Raw genomic sequence first — 25,723 nt, forward strand, 5'->3', positions numbered from 1 at the left:
CACTGAGCAGACAGCCCTGGTCTGTACCTTGGTGGAGTTTTTTTCAACTCTCTTTCTCAGCTTTCCCACCTCCGTCATCACCCGGTGGGGGTGAGGGGGGAGTGGAATGTTCCCAGGTGGTTTCCTTTGCCTGAGACTAGTTTTCCCAGTTATCTCCTAGAAGATCAGGTTACAACATGATAAGCTGCCTTAGAAAATTTGGAAATTGTAGCAGCACACAAGGCTTTCACTTAAGTGATGAAGGTAGAGGGAACCTAGAAGAACAACTTGGCTACTTTCCTCTAGGACCTCAAACACCTGCCATCTTTTAATCGGTCAACTTCTAGGAAAAGTCATGAAGTGACACATAGAAAAACTGAGGCATCAAAAACTTAAATAACGAGCATGATCCGCAAGCAGTGGAAAATTAGGAAGTGTGCTCTGCTCCCTTGGTTTTCCAATTCTTCTTTGATTTGAAGGTGTGATTCAAATCTACTGGGAGTAGAGAGGGTACAGGACAGGGGGAGGGAGCAGTTAGTTGACCGGTAATTTTTTTTTCCATTTTTAATAGAACACACTGATACAAGCATTCACACTCCTCAGGTGTTCACACATATGGTGGTAGCATCTGTGTTAGAAGCTTTTCCGCTTTCTGTTTTTCAATTTCCAGCTCTTCAGTCCGCTCCCGGATCAAATCTTCCAAGTTGCTAGAATATTACTCCAGCATCCGAAACATAGAATCAATAATATTAGTCTTCTTCCCTTTATTGAAAGTTTTAAACTGGAAGTAAAACAGAGAAGAGGAGCCAGGGAATTCTTATTTCTTAAACTTAGAGGTCATGGAGCAGGACCCCCTTATCAAAAATCCCTTCCTCCGAAATGCCAGGGCAGGAGAGAGGAACCCAGGTATAAAGAGGAAAAGTCATCACCCATCCTTATTGTCACCTGACCCATTCACAGGGCTTTTTTTCCCCAAGTAGTTCTTCCTCTACCCTTCTGGTTCTTTCAAGTCTGAGCTAAGGTGCTCTCCGGGCAGGATCCTTCAGTTCTGAGATGCTAGCATACAAATAGTGGCCCCGTCAAGGGCAACAGGATTGGGTCTTAAGCTCAGGCCAGCTATGAGTGGGGGTAAGGGGAAGAGGTCAGTTCTCTTATTTTTCTAGATCATCAACCTACAAAATCATCCTTCTTTTAAGATTTTGATTTTTTTCCATTATAGTTGATTTACAGTGTTCTGTCAGTTTCTACTGTACAGCAAAGTGACTCTGTTACACACACACACACATATATATATTCTTTTTCTCAAATTATCCTCCATCCTTATTTTCTAATGCTACCATGTTTCCAGTTCTTGGACAGTGGGAGGTTTCTTGCCCTCTTAAATATGACCCAAGATCTACGTGATAAGATCTACCCCTGTTTCTTACCAGGGGGTCTAGGAATAGTGGTGTGTCATAGCACTTGGCCTTCGTGTCAGTCAGGGTCATGTAGAAATTCAACTGGTCTTGCCCCTAATCCTTCAGAGGTAGCTGCGTGCCTCAGGTTTGCAATATAACCTCCCAGAACCCTGTTCCTCTACAGAGACAAGGAGCTTGGCATCATGAGGGGTAGCCCCTCCTTACTGCTGAATTCAGCATCCAAAAGGCTGGGTTGACACCCAGGAGAAGACTGGTAGTAATTTTGCTCAGCAGACAATTAGGAATCTATCCCACTAAATGCATTTACATAGATGGGCCACACGTGTTCCACGAGGCACTCAATGCCCCAGGGCTAACACTAGGAGTTTCCTTCTGAGCCTTGCCCACATCTACATGGCCACCAAGGTCCTGCAAGTAATCTTGGTAGCCAGGTTACATGCTTTGGGCTCTCACTATTGCCTAACCCAGGGAACCTCCCTCTCCTCCTCTTCCCATCTAAGTTGTATCGGCTGCAGGGAGGTGGGAGGCTATCTTTGTCTTTCCAACAGTCCAAACTTCCACTGAAGCATTTCAGTGAGGGCAGCCCCAGCAACGTCTTGTCTGAAGGCTGTATGATGTGCACTCCTTCTATCTATCACCAGCTTCTCTGCTGCCTTCTGAAATAACATCTCTAGCATCAACATGAGGGCAAATGCTTTTTCTCCTGCCTCGTGGTAAGTTTTCAGAAATTTGACCTTCACGGTCCTTTGCCTTTTCCATACTATCGAACACCTGTTTGAGTGTCCTCAAGAAACTCAGCCGGGCTAATGGAAGCATTGTTAGCTGGGGACACGGATGACTTCATATGCAGGGCCCCTCAGGCTTTCAATCCAACTCTTTCTTTTTTCCGCCTCAGATACCTGCCACTCAGAAAGCATCTCCGCACTGTACCCCAGCCAGTCTCAAGAGCCTCTCCGCCAGAGATGACACCACGCTCCCAGACAGCACCCTCAGTTTCAGTCTCCTGTAGTTTTAACAAAGTCCTAAACTGCATACTCCAATGTAGGAACCACACCCTAGCTGCCTTTGCAGGGCTCTCTCCATCCGCTCTTCTTTCACCCCTTTTAATCTCCAATTCTAGGGAGTCAACCTCTTTAGAAATTCAGTATCTTAAGGAGAGAACGTATCACTTTTCACATACTCTATTGCCTCAAGGAGCTCCCTAGGAACTAAGGAATCCCCTGCTTTTGTACTCCACATTTGCACTTCCTTCCCTCTTGGACACCCTTTCAAACACCCCATCATTTTCCTGAACCCTCCCCCCAAAAAACAACATGGCATCACTTAAATGGGATACACATCAGAGTTCTCTGGAATTTCCAAAGCAGATGGGGCTCTGTGAGGAGTCCCATCCATTCCAAGACACATCTATTCCATTTTCTAATGGTCTTAATGTCATTGCCTTGCAAATGCCTCATGGTTCAATTCCATCTTTGAAAGATCAGTTAGGTCAGATCCTGGATGGTCTGGAATAGAGGTTTGGATCCAAAAGAGCACCAAAACCAACTCTTGTGCTCTTGGAGGATGTGCTGGGGATGCTCCAGCATCTAAGGTTTTCAAGCAGCCTATTCTATGCTTTTTTCCCAAGACAAATGCATTTTTTCATGCAAGGGGTGCTTTCCACAATAAGACGACAACCCAAGGAGATAGATTTGGGTAGGCTCGCTTCAGGCTGGCTTCTGGGCAGTGCTAAGATTCACAGAGTCCTTTTTTTTTTTTTTTTTTCCTTTTTAGGCCGCACCTGCGGCATGGAAGCTCCTGGGCCAGGGATGGCATCCAAGCTGCAGCTGCAGCCTGTGGAACACCTGTAGCACTGCCAAATCTTTAACCCAATGCACTGGGCTGGGGAGTGAACCAAGTTGTCACAGAGACAACACCAGATCCTTAACCCATTGCACCACAGCAGGAACTCCTCACAGAGTCCTTCTTACCTGGTTAAATATCTCATCAAATGTGGGTTGCTGTTCTGCAGCCTCAGCCCAGCACTGCTTCATCAGCTGGAGACGCTCTGAAGGGGCGTGCTCAGGAGGAACCACAGTTCTATAGACGGGAAGAGGCTTCTTAACTCTTTCTATGATTTCTGTCCAGAAACAAGAAGAGAAAGGTCTACAACTTTTGGGGAAAGCACCAACATTTGACAAAGATAACTGAGTTTTAGCCAAGTATGGCACTGGTCAGGAGAAATTGCAGAAAGGCCATCTCTTTTGCTTTCTCCTTAGGTAGACCTGAATATAAATTGTATCTGAGCAAAGCCTGCATCAGTCAATTCAGGAAGAAAAGAGAAACTAATCAATTGAGTTATTTGGTATTTTTTAAGCACGGCTTTATTCTGCTTTTGCTAGATTTTAGATACAGCCTAATTTCAGTTCTAATGCTACATCTCCAATGATCTGGCTCCCATCACCCACCCCCAAATCATAAGCCTCTCGATTCCCACAGTAAACACAGCTAGCCCCTACTGAAGACCCAGGCCCAGCCCAGGTCAAGGCTCTGGGCCCTGCCTGGCCCCTAGGGGAAGGGAAAAAAATACTCCAGCAAATAGTTTAGGGCCTCATTGGTATCCTCCTGGCTTCTGGTGCTTCTGGTACTTGTACTCCATGTTCAGTGGACTATTCACTGCATAACACACTTAGGGCTGAGCACTCTGCATGGACTCTCTGCTTCCAGCCTAGCCTTCTCCATATCATTCTGAAAACATGAATTTGGCCACTGTCACTTTCTTGCTTAAAATCCCCTTCATGGATTTTTCTTACCCACAAGATAAACTTCAAGCCCTGACTATCTCTTCAGCTCATTCCTTCTCCCTCGACCCCTGTCCACACCCCTGATTCTAACATCCTCATCATCCTCATCATATGCCAAACCTTACTTCCACCACCAGGGTGCCTTTCCCACCCATGCATTGGCTGTAACATGCCAACAGTATTGCTTTATATGATAATAAGGGTCCCCTTGCCTCCATGAAAGAATTTCAGTTGTTGCCTCTGACTTCTCAGCTCCTTTGACACTGCACCTTCTGCTCTGTTAACTCAGATTGGCCCATGCCAATAATGATTTCTCCATCATATCTCTCACCCTGCCCCTAGTGCAATAGATTCCATGGAAATTGGCCCCTTGGAGTACAACTGCCACATCCACTCTCTGGTAGAGTCTCTTTCTCAGAACACCATCAAGTTCCTTTGCTCCATTCTCAGAATACCCATGAGTTAAATAGGTCACATCTCTGCTTAGGCCCAGCTTGCTTCATGTCCTTGAGGAGCTCACAGTTCAATTGAGGAGACCAACAATGACCAGCACTCAAAGTGCTCTAGCTGATATATGCACTGGAGAGCACAGAGGGAACACCTGATAAACACTAAAAAGGTCAGCGAAGGTTTCCCAGAGGAGGTGACATGAGTTGGATGCGGCAAAGTGGAGAGAAGTCAGGGGCACTCCATGTACTGTGTCCAACATACGTAGAGGCACAGAGGTGGGAGAGACTGTGGTGCTTTCAGGACACTGCCAGTCATGTGGCTTAGCTGGAATATGGAGAGTGACAGAAGATAAACCTAGGGATGTGGCTTGGGCCTGGATCATGAAGAGCCTCATATGTTATGTGAGGAGACTGGGCTTCATTTAACTTAAGAAGAGGAGGAGTTTGGGGGGCTTTAGGGAGAGGCATGAAACAGTACTCTGAGTAGGGCAAAAGACAACTAAGTATTTTAGGTTCAGTTTGGTTTGATTTGGCTCTTTTAAAATCTTTTATTTTGGAGTTCCCGTCGTGACGCAGTGGTTAATGAATCCGACTAGGAACCATGAGGTTGCGGGTTAGATCCCTGGCATTGCTCAGTGGGTTAAGGATCTGGCGTTGCCGTGAGCTGTGGTGTAGGTCGCAGATGCGGCTCAGATCCCGCGTTGCTGTGGCTCTGGTGTAGGCCGGCGGCTACAGCTCCGATTTCGACCCCTAGCCTGGGAACCTCCATATGCCATGGGAGCCGCCCTAGAAAAGGCAAAAAGACAAAAAAAATAAATAAATAAAAATTAAAAAAATAAAATCTTTTATTTTGATATATAGACTTCTAGAGAAGTTGGAAAAAGAGCACACTAATTGCCTATATATCTTTCACTTGGCTTCCCCCCAATGTTAGTAACCTATAAAACCACAATACAAAGGAGGTTAATGTTGGTACAATACTATTACTAACCTAGAGTCTTTATTTGCATTTCATCCGTCCTCCCCCTCAAGTCCTTTTTCTGTTTCACGATCCAATTCGAGATCCCGTGTGGCATTTCATTGTCATGCCTCAGTCTGCTCCAGTCTGTGATAGTTCTTCATTCCTTCCCTGTCTTTCACAACTTTCAGACTCTTGATGAGTACAGGTCAGTTACTTTGTGGAATGCCCCTCCATTTGGGTGTGTCCGATGTTTTCTCATGGTTAAACTGAGGTCATACATTTTTTTTTGGCAAGAATACCACCAGAGTGGTGTCGTGCCCCACTCAGTGCATCATGGCAGGCAATACGTGACACTGATGTACCTTGACCACTTGGTTAAGGTTGTAAGGTGATATCCACAGGATCCTCTGCTAATAAAGATAGAATTTTTCCATTGATAATTAGTTAATATCTAGGTAAGTTTATACCTTTTTTTCTTTCTTTTTTTTTTGGGGGGGGGGCTGTGCCCATAGCATACAAAAGTTCCTGGGCCAGGGATCCAACCCAAGCCACGGCAATGACCTGAGCCACATCGGTGACAATGCCAGATCCTTAACCCACTAGGCCACCAGGGAATTCCAGGTTCATACTTTTAGCATATGCAAACATCCTGTTCCCCTCAAATTCTGGCCTGATAGCCAAAGATTTTGATGGGAGATAAGACTAGAAAACTATGGCATGTCCCCGGAAAGAATAGGAAGACTTCGACATACAGCAGCATCATGAGGGGGGACTGAAATATCTGGCAGGGGTGGGTCTCAAAGGAGTGGGGGGGGGGGTGCCGCAAAGAAAAAGGGACTAACACAAGTCCTGTGGGCCCTTGGTTTATGTCACAGTTTGGAAAAGGGCCAGCTTCTTGGGTGGGGGAAATTTCTTCCAAATGCCTAAAGCTGTCTGGCTCCCAGCCCCACCTGCTCACAACCGGCAGGCAGTTAGCACGAACAGAACCATGTTCACTCTTCTGGCCAATCGCAACAGCCTGGGTTGGCCTGATGATCTGGGTCATGGTGGACTCCTGGTGCCCTCTTCTCACTTCCCGCTTACCTTTGGCAGGCAGATCCATCATGCAGAAGGGGGTGCCCCGGACCATCACTTCTTACAAGATGATGGCAAAGCTATGGACATCTCCTGCAAAAGAGCCTAACCTGCTGCCCCTCGGGGCTCTCAACAGTTCAGGGGCCATCCACAGCAACTCTGAAAAGAAAGCATTGTGTAATGAATACAGGGGGGATTAACTGACAGCATTTGCAATGCCCTCAAGGGCTCCAAGGGTGCTGTTTCATTGACTGCTTTATATTTTTATTAAGACAGACTGGCATGCTAGCGCCGCCCCCTCTTCTCCCCAGGGTCTGAATCTATGAATCTAAGGAATTACTCACAGAGAAAGTATACTACTTTCCCCACCCCAGGACCATGCAGGCAGACACAGCAGAGGAGTGGGGAAGGCCAGAGAGGCTCGAAATAGAAAAACTGTCTGGTGCTGGCTTTCTTGCTCTCTTGAGCCTGCAAGTAGCAAGCAGTTGGCAGGTTTCCAAGGAAAGGCGAGTGCACTGTCAGATTGGTTGCCATGGATTTGCTGTGTGCTGAGATCTATATGTGTCTGGTAATTTGACTGTGCCGGGCTCGGGGGTTCACAAGTTGCTTTCTCTTGGTCTCATCTAAGAGGATTAGAGGATCCCCAAGTCTCCTCTGCTCCTTGCAGAGCAAAAGGGTACAAAAGTTCCTTCAATTCAGTTCTGCAAATATTTATTGAGGGTTTACTATGTACCAGGCACTGTGCTAGGGACAGAGGCGGTGCCAGAGATGAATTAGACCTTGTCTTTGCCCTTGCAGAGTTCACACACCAGTGAACTAAACATGTGTACCCCTAACTACAATACAGCATAGTCGTGAGGCTCACTGTATAGCATAAGGACATGAATCCATTAAAAGCCAATACTGAGCCCCCACTGTGTGCTCTGCTGCATTTCAGACCCCAACAGGGGGAAAATAATATTATCTCTGCTTTTAGAGTGGTATAGCAGTCAGAGACTCAGAAATTTAGGGAAAGGGCCCCGTAGGCAATATATAAAGACATACCAATTAGTAATATAAATTGAGTAGGCAAAGGTTGGAGAGAGCGTTTTGTATTCAACCATATGAGATTGCCATTTCTGTAGATCCATGTCATTCCATGAGGGTCAAATTAATAAGAAAAAAAAACTGATCTGGTGCAATAATCCAGGAAGGCTTCCTGGAAAAGTTAAATCTTAAAGGAGCTTGTTAAGAAGGTCAAGGATGCAGTTTCCTAGAGCTGAGAGGGTAAGGGCTTTGCAGGGGAAAAGAACAGTACGTGCCAAAGAACAAGAAGTAGAAAGGAGCAAATTGTGGATGGGGGTAGTGGTAAGCAGATTAGCTTGGCTGAAGAGAAGGGCTCTGTTAAGGAATAATGAGAAATGAGAAATGGGGTTGATGAAGTGGGGGGAGGGAGGGTGGCTGGAAGAATGAGGGCAGAAGGTGAGAGGCCCCCGAGAGCCAAATGAAGGCATTTGGAGTGAATACAAAAGGCGGTAGGGGTGCTGGAACTGGAGAGGGATTTGATGAAAGCCGTGTTCGGGAAGATTAATCTGGCAACCTGCACAAACTGGATTGAAGAAGGAGAGAGGCTGGAAGCAGGGAGAGCAGCTAGGAAGTTATTACAGTAAGAGCCAGAGGAGAGGGGAAAGGGGCCTGAATGGGGGTAGGGACGACAGCAGCCGGATGGGGAAGCGGATACATGGAGGAGGAAGTGACAGGGCTGGGGAGAGACCCAAAGTACTCCTGCCAGGGGAGAGAGTTGGAGCAAACAACAGGTTGACGTCCAGCTAGGGAGGCTGGAGAAGAGTGTCTGCCGAGGACGAGGGTGGCAGCGGGAAAGTACTGGCTAAGTTTTCATCTTGTCGGATTTGGGGTGTTGCGAAGGGAGCCCAAAGGATAAGATCCTATGAAGCAGGAAGGCGGATAAAAGGTCAGAGACTAGTTTGGCTTGTTAGTGAAACCCAGGAAAGGGAAACGTACCCTGGAAATGCTTACTTGGAAGTAATGCTGATCAAAATGATGGACCAGGGAATTCTAGCCTCACCCCCACCCCCACCCCATCACATACTCATCTCTCTTTGTCCTCCAGGTGTCCCCAGCCTTTGTCCCCCAACTCCCCCACCCTCTGGCAAAGTCTCTGAGAGCACTCACTACAGTGGTCTTGCCCTTCCGTCTCCTTGCCTAGGAGAATTGATATTTGTAAACAAAACCGAAAAGACTGAATAATACTTTAATCAAAGGAAGACATTTCTGACTGTGGGATTTCAGGCATATGGTTTGTGGAGGGAGAGCAGGGGGGTATTTGGGAGCAGGAAAATGGTATGCAGCTGCCACTTCCTGGCATCCTCTCTCCTTACACATTTAAAAGCACAAGGAGGGAAAAGAGGACAGGACTCTCTGGTAAAAAGCTGGGTGATTAAATGCAATCATTACCAAATAGTATTTTCAGAGAGCACTTACATGTATGTTGTTAATGGCTAAAATGAGGCTTTATCTGCACTATACTTATGTAATTGAGAGTGGGCAGTAATGAATACACTTACAACCCGCCCCCATTTCCCCATCCCCACTCCAGAGCCAAGTAAGAGCCACTACCTACCATTAGACTTGAACTCTCAGGGAAAAAAAAAAAAAACTGGAAAAATCACTTTGCCTTGTTTTGTGTCTGCTGGAGCCAGGACTAACTCCGAGCCCTGCTATGGTGATAAAATCAACCTCAGAGAGCCAGTGTAGTATGGCGCAAAAGAACACAGAGTACAAGAGACCTGGGTTCACAATCTCAACTTGGTCACTAATCAGCCCACCTTTCTAAACCTGTTTCCCCATCTGTAAAACGGAAATTGAGCCAGATGATCTCCAAGAGCCTTCCAATTATAAGACTCTTTTAGCCCTGTCATCTAAGGTAGGAAGCAGCAAATTTATTTTATTTCAGCCATTCATTGATTCAACAAACATTTATTCCGCCAGGTACTAGGAAAGGCAGTGAGAGAGGCAAACCTGTTTCTTGCCTTCATAGAGCTTATAGTTTAGGGAGGGAGAGAAGACAGATAACTAAACATATGATCCCAACAAAGTGCAGTATTACAGCAACGTGCAAAGCCTTAAAGGATCATAAAGAGGAGAATCTAGCCAAGCCTAGGGGGTCATGGAAAGCCTCTTGAATCAGTGGCATTGAAGTTGATGGAGCCCTGCAGAAGGAGTAGCATTTAGCCAGACTCAGATAAGTGGGTAACAGAGAGGGAAGAGAAAGAAGAGCATCTCGAGCAGTGGACATAGCATGTGTGAAGTTATGGAAGTAAGAGAGAGCCTGATGCAAATAAACAACTGGCAGGTGGAGCAGAGAGATGGGGGCGGGGGGGGGGGGGCGGTGGTCATGGCCCAGACCACGAAGGGCTTGTAAGCCATGTAAAGGAGTTTGAACTTGATCCTGAGAGCAATGGGAAGCCATTCAGTGAATTTTGGCACAGCCACAACAACCATCAGATTTGCAGTTTAGAAAACTCCCTCTGGCTGCGATGTGTGAAGAAAAGATTGAGCATCTTGATTGCCCTTGCGGTTCAGAGAATGAAATGAAATGGTAAGAGGGAGAACCAGAGAAAGAGAGACACAGTCTACTAAAAAAAAAAAATTAAAAAAAAAAAACACTACACCTATCCTTTCCTCACTCTAAGACCAGAGTTTCTCAAGCTTGAAAGCTGCCAACCTGTGAATTAAATAGAATTCTGGGAAGGTGGACATTGTGTTTTATCTCTTATAAATGAGTAATTTTGACAGGAAGCTAAGTACTTCCCACCCTGCAGCTGTTGTCTCAACATCCCAGTGCTAACACCAGGCAACTACTCTAAGCTTTCAAACTGAAATAAACCCGATAATAAACACATGACTAAGTCAGCAACAAGAACGGGTCCACAGGGAAGAAGAAAGAGAGACAGAGAGAGAGTCAGAGAGAAAAACAATATTACATACTTCTATTGTCATTATCAGGAGTTTTAAATCCTTCAAAGCACAGATGGGCAGAGGAAGACAAAATTATTATTAAATGTTTTCACTGAGCTAGTCTTCAGAAGATCTGAACTGAATTCCTGAAACGGCTTGCTGCTAAGCAGCTCCAGGCAAATCTGGAGCCTCAGTTATCTCAACTGTAAAATGAACAGGTTGGACCAGATGTCTCCCGAAAGTTTCCCACAAGTATTGTCAAGTGCAAAGATAATGTCACTGATAACCGGACTGTCCATCTCTATCTGGGCATGGGTGTCTCTCTGTGTCTTTCATCTTCACTTCTAGACAGTAACGTCAGCAGTTTTAAAACTTCTAACACTAAAGATTCTTTTAAGAATGTATGTTGTCATTTTGCATCTCTCCCTCTCCTTGTCTCCTTTGGATTGTCTGTTTCTCTGTGTCTTTCCGTCATTCTGTCTCTTCTCCCCCTTTGCAATACTGGTTAAAGCATTTAATGTGCAAATTTCCTATATGTATTTAACCCCATTCATTATCTCTCCTTCTTACTCCTTCTCTCTCTTCCTCTCTCCGTTACATCAGTCCATTCCCTCTGAGTTCTCACCCACGCACGTGTCCCATCTCAAATTCCTCCTATTTCTTTGATCTGCTATGACCCCTACAGGCATTGTTTGGTGCTGCCACTGGTGCACTGAACATAACACACAAACACAAAATGGACATTAGAGGCATGCCTACTGATCTACTAGAAGGCCATAGTTCTGTCTGAAACCATCCCACACAACCCATGGAGCATTTAGTTGCTGCGGGGGGGTGGGTGGGGGCTCCTTGCTTCTTTCTCTCTGACGGAGACAGTGAGGGGAGGCTCTAGTGACATCCTATTCCAGAATGGGCTTTGTGGGAGTCCAGCTACCAAATTACCTTCCATTCAATCTGACAAGTATTTATTGAGCACCTACTGTGTGCCTAGCACTCAGCAAGTTCGTCCAGGGACACCTGGGGTCTCCAAACAATATAACCTAATCCTGCCACAGCAGGAACTCAACATTATTGCACAGGCTTTGTTCAGAAGGCTTGGCTGTGCTGAGATTACAGCCTGCAGACTTCATTCAACTCCTTTGGCTTGGAAATGAGGCTGATTTTCAACAAAAGTGGGGAGTTGAATCAGCCTGAGGCTTTAATTCAGGGTCTGTTCTCATTTGAACTTTGGCGTTACCTCGTGTGCATCAAAAGGGTACAATACATTGCTTACCTTCCGCAGAAGGTTCCTCTTGGGGGAGTCTTAGCATTTCCAAGATGTCATTAAAGCCATAATCTGTCACTTTTAGTACAAAACGCCCATCTACCACACAGTTCAGCCTCCCATGAGCAAACTCTCTGTGGTGTAAGTACTTCATGCCCTGCAGATGATACAAACAACTTTATTTAGCAACTTATTTAACCATTTTGTGCTTTTAGAGCCACTTTCTGAGATTGTTAATGGCATGAGCTATTATGCTCCAGAATTCAGCCTTTTTCTCTTAGACGCAGGCAAAGCAAAATTTTGACAACAAGAATTGTTTCCAGGTCCCTGGAAGCTTTGATGAAGAATCGTACCTTGTAGGTATAGAGCATTGTGTGTTATCTGGAGATTTGTTGACATTTCAAACACAGGATAGATAAATATATATATATAGTTTCCATTTCAAACACAGGATGGAGATATAGATAGATAGATAGATAGATAGATAGATAGATAGATAGATAGATAGATAGATACACACACACACACGTATGTATCCAACTATATATACATAGTTGCCAAGAATTGGAAGATTCTGATTTTCCCCTAAAAGGTCTAGCCCAACTCTCATTCGCTACCGGCAAGGATGAAAACTGGTACAGCCTTTGGGGTGGGTAATTTGGAAACAGCTATCAAAATCGAAAGTATGCGTACCCTGGGACTAAGAGATTCTACTTCTCCCCCAAAGAAATGTTTGCATACATGCACAAGGAGAAATACACAAGAATGCTCATTGCAATTCTGCTTTATATTATGTAATTGTATCTATAATAAATATCTACCAAGAAGGGATGCCCAAATTGTGATACCTCCAAACTATGGAATATTCTGTTTAAAATAATAAGATAGATCTACATGGTCAGATAGGGAACCATATCTAAGCCATCAAGTAAGTGAAAAAGAGTGAGTTGCAGAACTGTGTGACAGCATATATTTTAAACAACAAAATCTATCTATAATGAATGTAAATACACATAAAATACATTGCAAGGCTAATTAACAAATTGTTAGTGGTGATTAACTTGGGGGGAGGATAGAAAGGAGGGTTGAGTAATTGTCAGTATTTTTCCCATATATATCATTTGATTTTTAAATATGAGTGAGTACATTGTTTTTACAATTAGAAATATTTTATTTTATTGTGCATATAAAACATTAAAATTATATAAATGTGCAAATTTTATTTTTAATTTTTATTTATAATTAAAAATAGACAATAAAAAAGAAAGCTGAAAGGAAGAAAGCTGGAAGCAAGAAAGCAGAATACTACTGACTTCTGCCGTCTGCTTGGCAACCTTACATGACATTCAAATGTGTGATCTACCAGGACTTTATCAGATGGACTTAATCATTCACATATAAATACATCCATATTCTAATGCAGTCATCTCAGGACTGTTTACATTGAGTCCTTTTAAGTATCTGGCTCTATCTTGCAGCGTGACACCCCTTTGTATTTGTATGCTTTACATCTGGCAACCTAGGGATGTCTGTAGTCCCCAGTACTTACAAGCAGAGTCTATAGTGGGTGAGATTTCTCCCAAGCTGTCTAATGCTTGGGTTTCATTCATCATGGGCCTGAGAGGACTGTCATTTAGAGGTTTCTCCCTTAACTCACAGGACTTTGCTTACAGAGTGAGTGGAAAGAGTATTAGAATATGAATCAGGAGATTCAGATTTTCTTATCAGCTCTACCACTTAACGGCTGGCTGATAAATATTTATTGAATACCAACTATGTGTGGCAGACACTGTATAAGAAAAGGTATCTCATTTAGCTTCTCTGAGCCTCTGTAAAAGGAAGCTAATCACACTTCTGTTATGGAAAACTGGAATAAGATAGTGTCTATAAAGCTGCCTTGAAGAGGGTTAGGCCACAATGCAAAGGTCAAGATTGTGATCAATATATTAGAAGCTCAACCAGTCATTGATTTTCCAGATTGGCCCACTAAAATGAACATAGACACAATTTTCATATCTCTCCACAGGGTTCATGAACTCCGCTGAAGCTCATCCATGGACCCATCTGTGAACCAACCCCCTTGGCTATTAATAGTCCTTGCCTCCGAGAATAAAGGCGCTGCCCGATGGACCCAGTGGTCTTTTGGCTTTCTGGTCATGCTGAGTTCCACAGCTATACCAATGATATACAAAGATCCATCACCTAGTTCTAGATTGAACCACCTTTTAGAAGGCGAAAGCCAGGAGATGGCTTTCAGCACCAAAGAGCCTGGGGAGGAGCACTTTCCCACATCCAGAGAGCAGAGAAATGGGATGGAAGAAAGGATTGCTTAAGGCAGAAGAGTGCTCAGTGGCTATAGGAAGTAAAGACAAATGTGTCCCTCAAAATGGGTATTGGGGACAGAAAACAAATCCTTTCTGTATCAGGACCTTATAATAGATATGGACGAAGGGGCTGTTGAGAAGAGGTGGGGGCAGACACAGGGAAGAAAAGTGGAGGAGTAAGAGCATCACAATGATCCAAAGAAAATAAAACATCCCAAAATATTGAAGTTCTAATCTACAGGGAAAACCCTTTTCCTATCTTTCCATTAACCTTGATGAGATCCAACAGGAGCAATGACTTAAACATCCTATCTAGTTTCACATCCTAATTTGTCATTATGTCTTCCATGCTCCTTCCGGAACAGAATTCTGTCACAATGGCAAACTTCCCTAAGTCGTAGAAGAAGCCCGATAAAGAGTTAATATTCTCAAGACGAAGGTCCTTCATCTGGAAACAGAGGGAGAGAAGAGAGTCACAGCTGTCCTGTCTCAATTGGAGCTAAGACCTTTTCCTGATTCTTTAGGGACTCTGAGGAGTAGAGCTCAGTGACCCAGGAAGACTGAAGAGGTTAGTACAGTAGGAGGTAGAGTAGATTGTCTTTCTGTAAATATTCATCTATGCAGAAGCTATTAAAATAAATAACTTACATAAACATCAGGCCAAAGTCTACAAAATTTGCTTCAGAAGAAACATTTAGAATTTTGACTACATTTTACCTTTGCTTCCATTCATTTTTTTCGCTAGTGTGAGAAGCATTTAGTGTGTGCCAACAATGTCCAAGACATTGAACTGAATGCTAGTGATACAGAGATAGACAAAATGAAATCAATATCATAAAGGAGCTCACATTGAAAAAGGGGTGATAGACAAGCTGTGTTTCCCTGTGAAATGGACTCTAATGGAAGGGAGAATGGGACACTGGTGGAGCTCAGATGGTAAGAATCTAATTAAGCCTGGGGGACCAGAGAAGGCTTCCCTGAGGAGGTAATGTCTGGACCATCATGAAGGGCAAGTAAGAGTTGACCATGTGGGTGTGACATGGTGGGAGGGGCTTAGAGTGAGAGTATGCTATGCTGAAGAAACTGCAACAGGTTTAGGGTGGCTAGAACACAGTGCAAGGGGAAAAAAATATGAGACATGAGGCCGAAGAGATAGCAGCGACATCCTATGTGAATATAAGAAGCTTGCTGTGGGATTTTAAATTAATATTATGGGCACTCAATAATTGCTATCTATTATTACTACTGTTTAATGGGGAGTGTGAGAGAAAAGAGCTCCATGATCACTTCTAGTTTTCTACTTGGATTCCTGGATAGATTGCGGTGATATACGTCAATAAAAGGAATTCGGGGACGGTTTAGTTGTGGATATGTTGGTGTCCCACCCATATCCCCTTTTCCATGCATCCCCTCAGCTTCTGTGAATGTTGGCTGATTACTCACAGTTGCTCTGTTCTAGGGAAAATTGTCCTAGAGCCCAAGCCAAGTGGGATCTATCTTACCGGAAAGGTTGAGGCTCACCCACAGACCTCAGCCAATGATTGACTGACTAAGAATGGTGCAAAAGTTCAACTCCCTAGCCTCAAGGTGGAACTCATGGTATAACTTGTGCTCCAGCATTTCTCCCATAAGATCATGATGAAGCTAGTCTTAAGCTGAGATCACATACTTGCTGAACTTTTACTTCTGACTTATCCTACATCCCTCACTCCCTTTCTCTTGAGAGCATTCTCTCAATGAGTAATTTGAACAAGAATCTCTGTCTTAGGCTCAGCTTTTAGAGAATCTGATATAAGACAGTGGGAAAGCAAATTTTGGGTGGTGGGGAAGGCTGATTAATTCAGGTTGAGACATTAAGAATGAGATGCCTGTGAAACATCTTACAATGATAGTTGGATACTCAGGGTTTGAGGCTCAGGAGAGAAGTGTGTTAAATAGACTTGAGAATTGTAAGAATGTGAACGGTAAGATGAAATTAATAGGAGTGAATGAGATGACCTAAGGAAAGCATAAAGAATAATAAGAAAAATGGGGAAGTATCAATATTTAAAAGATGGGAAAGGGAAGAACATCCTGCGTGAAGACTTAGAAATGAGGCCAGAGAAATGGAGAAAGGCTTATTTATAACAATATTATGAACACCATGGGAAGAGTTTCAGAAAAATAAGATAAATTCCAGAAGAGATTTCAGGAAAATATGATAAATACCAGAGAGGTCAAATAAGATGAAGACAACTATACCTAGATGCATCGTAATCAAAGTCTTAAGTCTGAAAATAAACTTTTATAATCAATCAGAGAATATACAAAAACCTCTTCATGATTAAAAAAAGTAAAAAAGAAAACCAGAAGTCAAAGACACATGTGAAAAAAAAAAAAAAACTTGGGTAACATCAGACTCAATTGAAAAACATTAAATGCTTTTCCTCTAGCGTCAAGAGCACTACAAGGATGTCTTCCTTCACTATTTCTACTCAATATTGTATAACAGCATCAAAAACATTGATGAGAAAAATTGAAGAAAACTTAAGTAAATGAAGATCTATCTGTACCACATTAATGGATTGGAAGACTCAATATTGTGTTCTTTATCGTGCAGTGACTTGATGTTGGATCTCAGTTTCCAGATCAGGGATTGGACCCAGGCCACAGCAGTGAAAGTGTTAAATCCTCACCACTGGGCTGGCAGGGAACTCCCAATGTTGGTAAAATGTCCATTTTCCCTAAATTAATTTATAAATTCATATAACCACCCATGAAAAATTCCAGAATGCTTTATTGAATAGACAAGTTGACTCAAGAATTTATCAAAAATTAAAATGAACTACCCTATCCAAAACAATCTTGAAAAAGAACAATTTGAAGGGAGCTTACCCTACTTAACTACAGAACTTACTCAACAGTTATGATAATCAAGACAGTGTGATATTGGCAGTAGGGTACACTAATGGGTTAGTGAAACAGAGTCCAAAAATATACCCACACATATATTGTCAGTTAATTTTTCACCAAGTTGTAAAGTTAATTAAATAGAGAAAGGAAAGATCTTATTAAACAATTGTTACTGGAACACTGGATATCTCTATGGAAAAAAAATTAACTATGATCACTGTCTCAGTCCATACACACAAAAAAATAATTCAACATGGATCATAATTCTAAATCTAAAATCTTGGAATAGGTAAAGATTTCTGGGCCACAAAATAAATTATAAATTGAATTTCCTCAAAATTAAAAGTTTCATTCATCAAAAGACACCATTAAATGAACAAGCCACAGATTGAGAAAAAATATTTGAAAACATATATCTGACCAAAGGCAGTATATATATAAAGATGTCTGCATTTCCATAATTAAAAGACAAAATCCTCAATTTTTTTAAATGATCAAAAATGTGAACATACAGTTCACAAAAGAATATATACAAATGAATTATAAAAACATGAAAAGGTGCTCAATAACTTTAGTCATCAAGAAAATGCAACTTAAAACCACAATAACATTTTTACACACTTGAAAGACAAATATCAAAAAGACCAATGTTGCTGAGAATTTAAAGCAACAGAAACATTTGTACATTTCTGACAGGAGTGTAAAATGTTATAACCAATCTAGAGAACTGTTTGGATAGTTCATATAAAGTTACACTTAAATCTACTCTATGACTCAGTCTATTCTTAAGTATTTACCCAAGAGAAGTGAATATGTTCACAAAAATACTTGTACAAAAATGTCTGTAGTTGCCTATGAAAATATATTCAACATACTAATCATCAGAGAAATGCAAATGAAAATTACAATGTGATATTACTTCTCACCCACTAGAGTGGGTACTCTGAATTTAAAAAAAAAAAACAGAAAATAACAACTGTCAGGAAGGATGTGGAGAAATTAGAACACTGTGCACCGTTGACAAGATTGTAAAATGGTGCAATTGCTATGGAAAACAGTATGGAGGTTCCTCAAAAATTAAAAATAGAACTACCGTATGATCCAGTAATTCCACTCCTGGGTATATAGCCAAAGAATTGAAAGCAGAATCTCAGAAAGATATTTGCACACTCATATTCATGGAAACCCAAAAGACCATCAATAAAGGAATGAATAACATAAAATGGAGTATTATTCAGCCTTTAAAAGGAAAAGAAATCCATTCACATGAAATGCAAATCAAAATCATAAGATACTATCACACACCATTAAAATGGCTACTACCAAAACCATAGTCGTTAGAGCTCAGCAGTTAGTGAACCCGACTAACATCCATGAGGACACAGGTTTGATCCATGGCCTCACTCAGTGGGTGAAGGATCCGGCATTGCCGTGAGCTGTGGTATAGTTTGCAGATGCTGCTCGGATCCTACGTTGCTGTGGCTGTGGTGTAGGCTGGTGACTACAGCTCCGATTGGACCCCTGGCCTGAGAACCTCCATATGCCACAAGTGAGGCCCTAAAAAGACAAAAAGACCAAACAAAACAAAACACAGAAACTAATAAATGTTGGCAAAGATGTGGACAAATTGAAACTCTTGTGCACTGTTGGTGGGAATGTAAAATGGTACAGCTGCTGTATAAAACAGTATGGTAGTTCTTCAAAAATTAAAAATAGAATTACTGTATGATCTAGCAATTCCAGTTCTGGGCATATACCCAAAATAATTGGAAGCAAGGTTCTATGGGACATTTGCACATGTTCATAGCAGCATTATTTACAATAGCTAAAACATGCAAGCAAACCAAATATCCATCAATAGGTGAATGGATAAACAAAATGTGATACATATATATAGAACCTTGAGGACATTATGCTAAGTGAAATACACCAGTCACAAAAAGACAAATACTATGTTATTCCAATTATGTAAGGTGTCCAAAGTAGTCAAATTCATGGAAATAGAAATTAGAATGTTGTTTAACCAAGAGTAGGGGGAGGGGGAAAAAGTAGGTTGCTATTTAATGGGTACAGAGTTTTATATTTGCAAGATGAAAAAGTTCTAGGAGTTCCTGCCGTGGCGCAGTGGGTTAAGAATCTGATTGCAGCAATTTGGTTCACTGCAGAGGTGCAAGTTGTATCCTTGGCCTGGCACAGTGGGTTAGAGGATTTGGCATTGCTGCAGCTGTGGCTCAGATTAAATCCCTGGCCCAGCAATTTCCATAGGCTGTGAGGGTGGCCATAAAATTTTTAAAAAAAGTTCTGGAGATGCAGATATATTTAACACTGCTGAAGTGTACATTTTAAAACGTAAGGTTGTATTTTATGTTACATGTTTTTTCATAATTATACAAATATTTATAGTCGCCTATTCATAACACACAAAAAAATAGACTAGCCAAATGTTCATCAAGAAATTTGTAAACAAATTGTGATATATTCATAAAATGAAATACTACTCAGCAATTTTTTTAAATGAACTACTAATACATGCGAACATGTGAATTAATCTTTAAAAGGATGATATTGAGGGAGTTTCCTTCGTGGCTCAGCAGTAGCAAACCCAACTCATATCCATGAGGATGCACGTTGGATCCCTGGCCTTGCTCAGGGAGTTAAGAATCCAGACGCTGCTGTCAGCTGTGGTGTAGGTTGCAGACGCAGCTCAGATCTGGCATTGCTGTGGCTCTGGTGTAGGCCGGCAGCTGCAGCTGCAATTCCACCCCTAGCCTGAAAACCTCCATATGCTGTGGGTGCAGCCCTAAAAAGACAAAAAAAAAGTAAATAAAAATAAACGTACTATGCTGAGAGAAAAAAAGCCAGACACAAAAGGGTTTATGCTCTACCATTCCATTTATACAAAATCCAAGGACAGAAAAAATACTAATTTATGGTGATAGATACCAGAACAATGGTTGCCTCTGGTAAAGGAAGTGACTGAGAAGGGAAACAAAGGAAATTTCTGGGGTAATGGACATATTCTGTACCTTGTTGGGGAAAGTGGTTACACAGATATATGGCATTATTCAAAGTTAATGAACAGACCACCTAATTATACCTAAATAAAAAATGTGTTTTAAAAACAAAGGAGACATTATAGCAAGTGAAATAAGCCAGTCACAAAAAGACAAATACTATATGATTCTACTTTTGTGAAGTATCTAAAGTAGTCAAATTCAGAGAAACAGAAAAAGGGGTGGTGGTTACTAAGAGTTGAGGATGAATGGGGAAAAGAAGAGTTTTATTTAATGCGAACAGAGTTTCAGTTTTGCAAGATGAAAAATTGTGATGATCTGTTGCAAAATAATGTGTATGTACTTCATACTACTGAACTGTACACTTATCGATGGTAATTTTTGTTATTTTTATCATAATTAAACAATTAAAAAACACAATGAGGGGAGTTCCCCTTGTGGCTCAGCGGTAACCAACACAATTAGTACCCATGAGGATACGGATTCAATCCCTGGCCTCACTCAGTGGGTTAAAGGATCTGGCATGGCTGTGGCTGTGGTGTAGGCTGGCAGCTACAGCTCTGATTTGACCCCTAGCCTGGGAACCTCCATATGCCATGGGTGCAGCCCTAAAAAAAAGACAAAAAAAACCCACAATGAGGGTTAAGGATCCGGCGTTGCCGTGAGCTGTGGTGTAGGTTGCATACGCGGCTCGGATCCCGCGTTGCTGTGGCTCTGGCGTAGGCCGGTGGCTACAGCTCCGATTCAACCCCTGGCCTGGGAACCTCCATATGCCGCGGGAGCGGCCCAAGAAATAGCAACAACAACAACAACACCAACAACAAAAAAAGACAAAAAAGACAAAAAAACAAAAACCCACAATGAGATACCCATGCAAGCCCACTAGAATGACTAAAACCAACAAAGACTGACAGTATGAAATATTGGTGATGATGTAAAGGGAGCTCTCATAACTTGCATGCAGGAAATTGAAATAGGAAGGAAATGTTTGGTAGTGTCTTATAAAGTTAAACTTATGCTACACTTTAACATAGAAATTCCACTCCTAAGTACTTACCCAAGAGAAATTAAAATATGTGTTTTAAAAGACTTATAAAAGTAATATTCGTACCAGTTTTATTCACAATAGCCAAAATTGGAACTAGTCTAAATATCCATGATCAAGAAAAGAGATAATTACATTGTGCTATATTCATACAATCAGTGACTACTCTGCAATGAAAAGAACAAGCTATTTATACATACAATAATATGAATGAATCAGTCAGTATGCTGTAGGATTCCACTTACATGAGGTTATAGGATAAGCAAAATTAATGCAAGATAGACCCAAAAAACCCAGAACAGTGGTTTCCTTGGTGGGGGTGAGGGGAGGGAGGCAATATAATATACTAAGAACACAAGGGAACTTTCTTGGAAGAAAGAAATATTTTATATCAGGGATTAGCAATCTTCTGTAAAGTTACATATAATAATATTTTAGGCTTTGCAGATCATGTATACTTTCTATTTCATAATTTTTGTTTTCTTTTTCTACAACTCTTGAAAATTATTTAAAAATATTCTTAGCTCCCAGGATGTAAAAAACAGGTAAGAAGCCAGATTTGGCCAATGGGCCATAGTTTCCCAACCCTTATTATTTTTTTTTGTTTTGTATATATTTTTAATGTGTTAGCAGATTGTACAAGTTAAGAATTTGGAGATATACTTTATAATAATTTAGTTTATGAAATTTTTTTTTCCCACTGTGAAGCAAGGGGGTCAGGTTATCCTTACATGTATACATTACAATTACATTTTTCCCCCACCCTTTCTTCTGTTGCAACATGAGTATCTAGACAAAGTTCTCAATGCTATTCAGCAGGATCTCCTTGTAAATCTATTCTAAGTTGTGTCTGATAAGCCCAAGCTCCCGATCCCTCCCACTCCCTCCCCCTCCCCCTCCCATCAGGCAGCCATAAGTCTCTTCTCCAAGTCCATGATTTTCTTTTCTGAGGAGATGTTCATTTGTGCTGGATATTAGATTCCAGTTATAAGTGATATCATATGGTATTTGTCTTTGTCTTTCTGGCTCATTTCACTCAGGATGAGATTCTCTAGTTCCATCCATGTTGCTGCAAATGGCATTATGTCATTCTTTTTATGGCTGAGTAGTATTCCATTGTGTATATATACCACCTCTTCCGAATCCAATCATCTGTCAATGGACATTTGGGTTGTTTCCATGTCCTGGCTATTGTGAATAGTACTGCAATGAACATGCGTGTACACATGTCTCTTTTAAGTCGAGTTTTGTCCGGATAGATGCCCAAGAGTGGGATTGTGGGGTCATATGGAAGTTCTATGTATAGATTTCTAAGGTATCTCCAAACTGTTCTCCATAGTGGCTGTACCAGTTTACATTCCCACCAACAGTGCAGGAGGGTTCCCTTTTCTCCACAGCCCCTCCAGCACTTGTTATTTGTGGATTTATTAATGATGGCCATTCTGACTGGTGTGAGGTGATATCTCATGGTAGTTTTGATTTGCATTTCTCTTATAATCAGCGATGTTGAGCATTTTTTCATGTGTTTGTTGGCCATCTGTATATCTTCTTTGGAGAACAGTCTATTCAGGTCTTTTGCCCATTTTTCCATTGATTGATTGGCTTTTTTGCTGTTGGGTTGTCTAAGTTGTTTATATATTGTAGAGAGTAAGCCCTTGTCGGTTGCATCATTTGAAACTATTTTCTCCCATTCTGAAAGTTGTCTTTTTGTTTTATTTTTGGTTTCCTTTGCTGTGCAAAAGCTTTTCAGTTTGATGAGGTCCCATGTCAACCCTTATTCTTATCATAAGTATAGTTTATATGGGATATCCCTTCATCAAAATTATATATCTATGATATGAGCATTTCAGTGCGTGTGGTTGTACCTCAAAAATACAGAACTGCAAAATAACAACAACAATAATAATAACCAAATTAGAGATGTGGAAAGTTGGTGGAGGTATAGATGAAATAATAATGGTAGAATGTTGATAATTATTAAAATTGGGTGATGGGCATATGGAGTTTGGTTATATTATTCTGGTTTTTTTATGATTATTATTTTTCATGATAAAATTTTTTTAAAAAGAAAAGAAAAACTTCCAGGATGTAGCTGAAGCAGTACTTAAAGGGAATTTGCTAGCTTTTAGTGACTATATTATAAATTAAAAAGGGTTCAAATTGACTATTTAGCTTTCCACTCAAAAAACTAGAAAAATATTTTTGATATCGCTTTGGCTATTCAGGGTCTTCTCTATTTCCATACAAATTTTAAAATACTTTGTTCTAGTTCTATAAAGAATGTCATTGATAATTTGATAGGGATTGCATTGAATCTGTAGATTGCCTTAGGTAGTATTGTGCTTTTGACTATATTGATTCTTCCAATCCACGAGCATGGTTAGAACATGATGGAAAAATGAAAACAAAAGAATGTGTGTGTATGGGAGGCTGGGTCATTTTGCTGTACAGCAGAAATTAAAGGAACATTGTAAATCAACTATAATTTAAAAATTAAAAAAATAAAATTCAGTAATTAAAAAAGGAAAAAGCTAGAAAAAGAACAACAAATTAAAAACAAAGTAGAACTAAGGAAATAATCAGAACACAAATCAATGAAATAAAAAGCAGACACACATGGGAGTTCCCATGGTGTCTCAGCAGTAATGAACCCAACTAGTATCCAAGAGGATGTGGGTTCGATCCCCAGCCTCACTCAGTGGGTTAAGGATCTTGCATTGCTGTGGCTGTGGCATAGGCTGGCAGCTGCAGCTCTGATTCCACCCCTAGCCTGGGAACTTCCATATGCCGTAGGTGCGGCCCTAAAAAAAAAGAAAAAAGAAAAAAAAAAGCAGACACACAATAGAGAGAAATAAAGCCAAATGTTGATTTTTGGAAAAGATTAGTAAAATTAATAATCTTCTAGCAAAACTGGTCAAGAAAAACACAAATTATCAGTATCAGAAATGAAAACAGGAGCCAAAATCAGATTGAAAAGCTATTTATTTATTTATCTTTATTTATTTATTTGTCTTTTTGCCATTTTCTTGGGCCACTCTCGCGGCATATGGAGGTTCCCAGGCTAGGGGTCAAATCGGAGCTATAGCCACCAGCCTATGCCAGAGCCACAGCAACGCTGGATCCGAGCCGAATCTGCAACCTACACCACAGCTCACGGCAACGCCGGATCCTTAACCCACTGAGCAAGGGCAGGGATCGAACCCACAACCTCATGGTTCCTAGTCGGGTTCGTTAACCACTGCGCCACGACGGGAACTCCCTGAAAAGCTATTTAAAAGATTGCATGTGGAGTCCCCATCACAGCTCAGTGGTTAACAAATCTGACTAGCATACATGAGGACACAGGTTGGATCCCTTGCCTCGCTCTGTGGGTTAAGGATCCACGTTGCCATGAGCTGTGGTGTAGGTCGCAGACACATCTCAGATCCTGCGTTGCTGTGGCTGTGACTGTGGTGTACACCAGCAGCTGCAGCTCCGATTGGACCCCTAGCCTGGGAACCTCCATATGCTGTGGACACCACCCTAAAAAGCAAAAACAAACAAACAAAAACAAACAAACAAACAAAAAAAGATGGCATGAGTATATTATGTACAACTTATGTCAGTAAGCTTGACAACATATATGAAATGAACAAGTTCTTTTTAAGCCATAACTTACTGAAACAGGCACAAGAAGAAACAGTTTGACTAGTCCAATATCTATTCAAAAAATTGAATATATATTTTAAAATCTACACACACACAAATAGAGATCGATTTAAGCAGAGAACTGACAAGATCAGGTTTGATTTTGATTCTGCCTGCAATGTGAAGAAAAGTTCTGAGAGTGGTAAAAGTGGATGTGCATAGTTAAAAGACAATTGTCAGTGGTTGCCAGGGCTTAGGGGAGAAAGGTGTGAATAGGCAGAGCATAGAAGATTTATAGGGCATTGAAACCATTCTGTAAGTTGCTATAATGGTACATATATGTGCATTTCCCAAAGTGCATAGGATGTACTACCCTATGAACCCTAATGTAAGCTATGAACTTCGGGTGATAATGATGTGTCAATGTAGATTCATCAGTTATTACAAATGTACCACTTTGGTTCAGGATGTTGATAGTGGAGAAGGCTCTGCATGTGTTGGGGCAGAGTGTGTGTGGGAACTCTTTACTTTCTACTCAATTTTGCCATTAACCTAAACTGCTCTAAAAAATAAATTATCTCTTAAAAAAAATGGGGGGAGTTCCCATTGTGGCTCAGTGGGTTAAGAACCCAACTAGTGTCCGTAAGGATACATGTTCAATCCCCGGCCTCACTCAGTGGGTTAAGGATCTGGCTGGGATTGCTGCAAGCTGTGGGGGTAGGCCTCTGATGTAGCTTGGATCTGGCATTGCTGTGGCTATGGCATAGACTGGCAGCTGCAGCTCCAATTCAACCCCTAGCTCAGGAAGTTCCATGTGCCTCAGGTCCAGCTCTAAAAAAGAAAGAAAGAAAGAAAAAGAAAGGAAGGAAGGAAGGAAGGAAGGAAGGAAAGAAAGAAAGAAAGAAAGAAAGAAAGAAAGAAAGAAAGAAAGAAAGA

At 41.4% G+C, this 25,723-nt stretch overlaps 1 protein-coding gene across 1 annotated transcript in view; it reads right to left on the reverse strand.

Moving 5' to 3' along the window:
- Positions 1-25,723, reverse strand: part of GUCY2F (guanylate cyclase 2F, retinal) — a 109,288-nt gene that overhangs the window by 21,598 nt on the left and 61,967 nt on the right. Inside the window, 5 exon segments of the mRNA XM_047764241.1 lie at positions 591-760; positions 3,368-3,516; positions 6,674-6,823; positions 11,895-12,042; positions 14,481-14,657. Coding sequence (XP_047620197.1) covers positions 591-760; positions 3,368-3,516; positions 6,674-6,823; positions 11,895-12,042; positions 14,481-14,657 — 794 coding nt within the window.

Source organism: Phacochoerus africanus, chromosome X, assembly GCF_016906955.1.
Source record: "Phacochoerus africanus isolate WHEZ1 chromosome X, ROS_Pafr_v1, whole genome shotgun sequence".
Taxonomy (NCBI): Eukaryota; Metazoa; Chordata; class Mammalia; order Artiodactyla; family Suidae; genus Phacochoerus; species Phacochoerus africanus.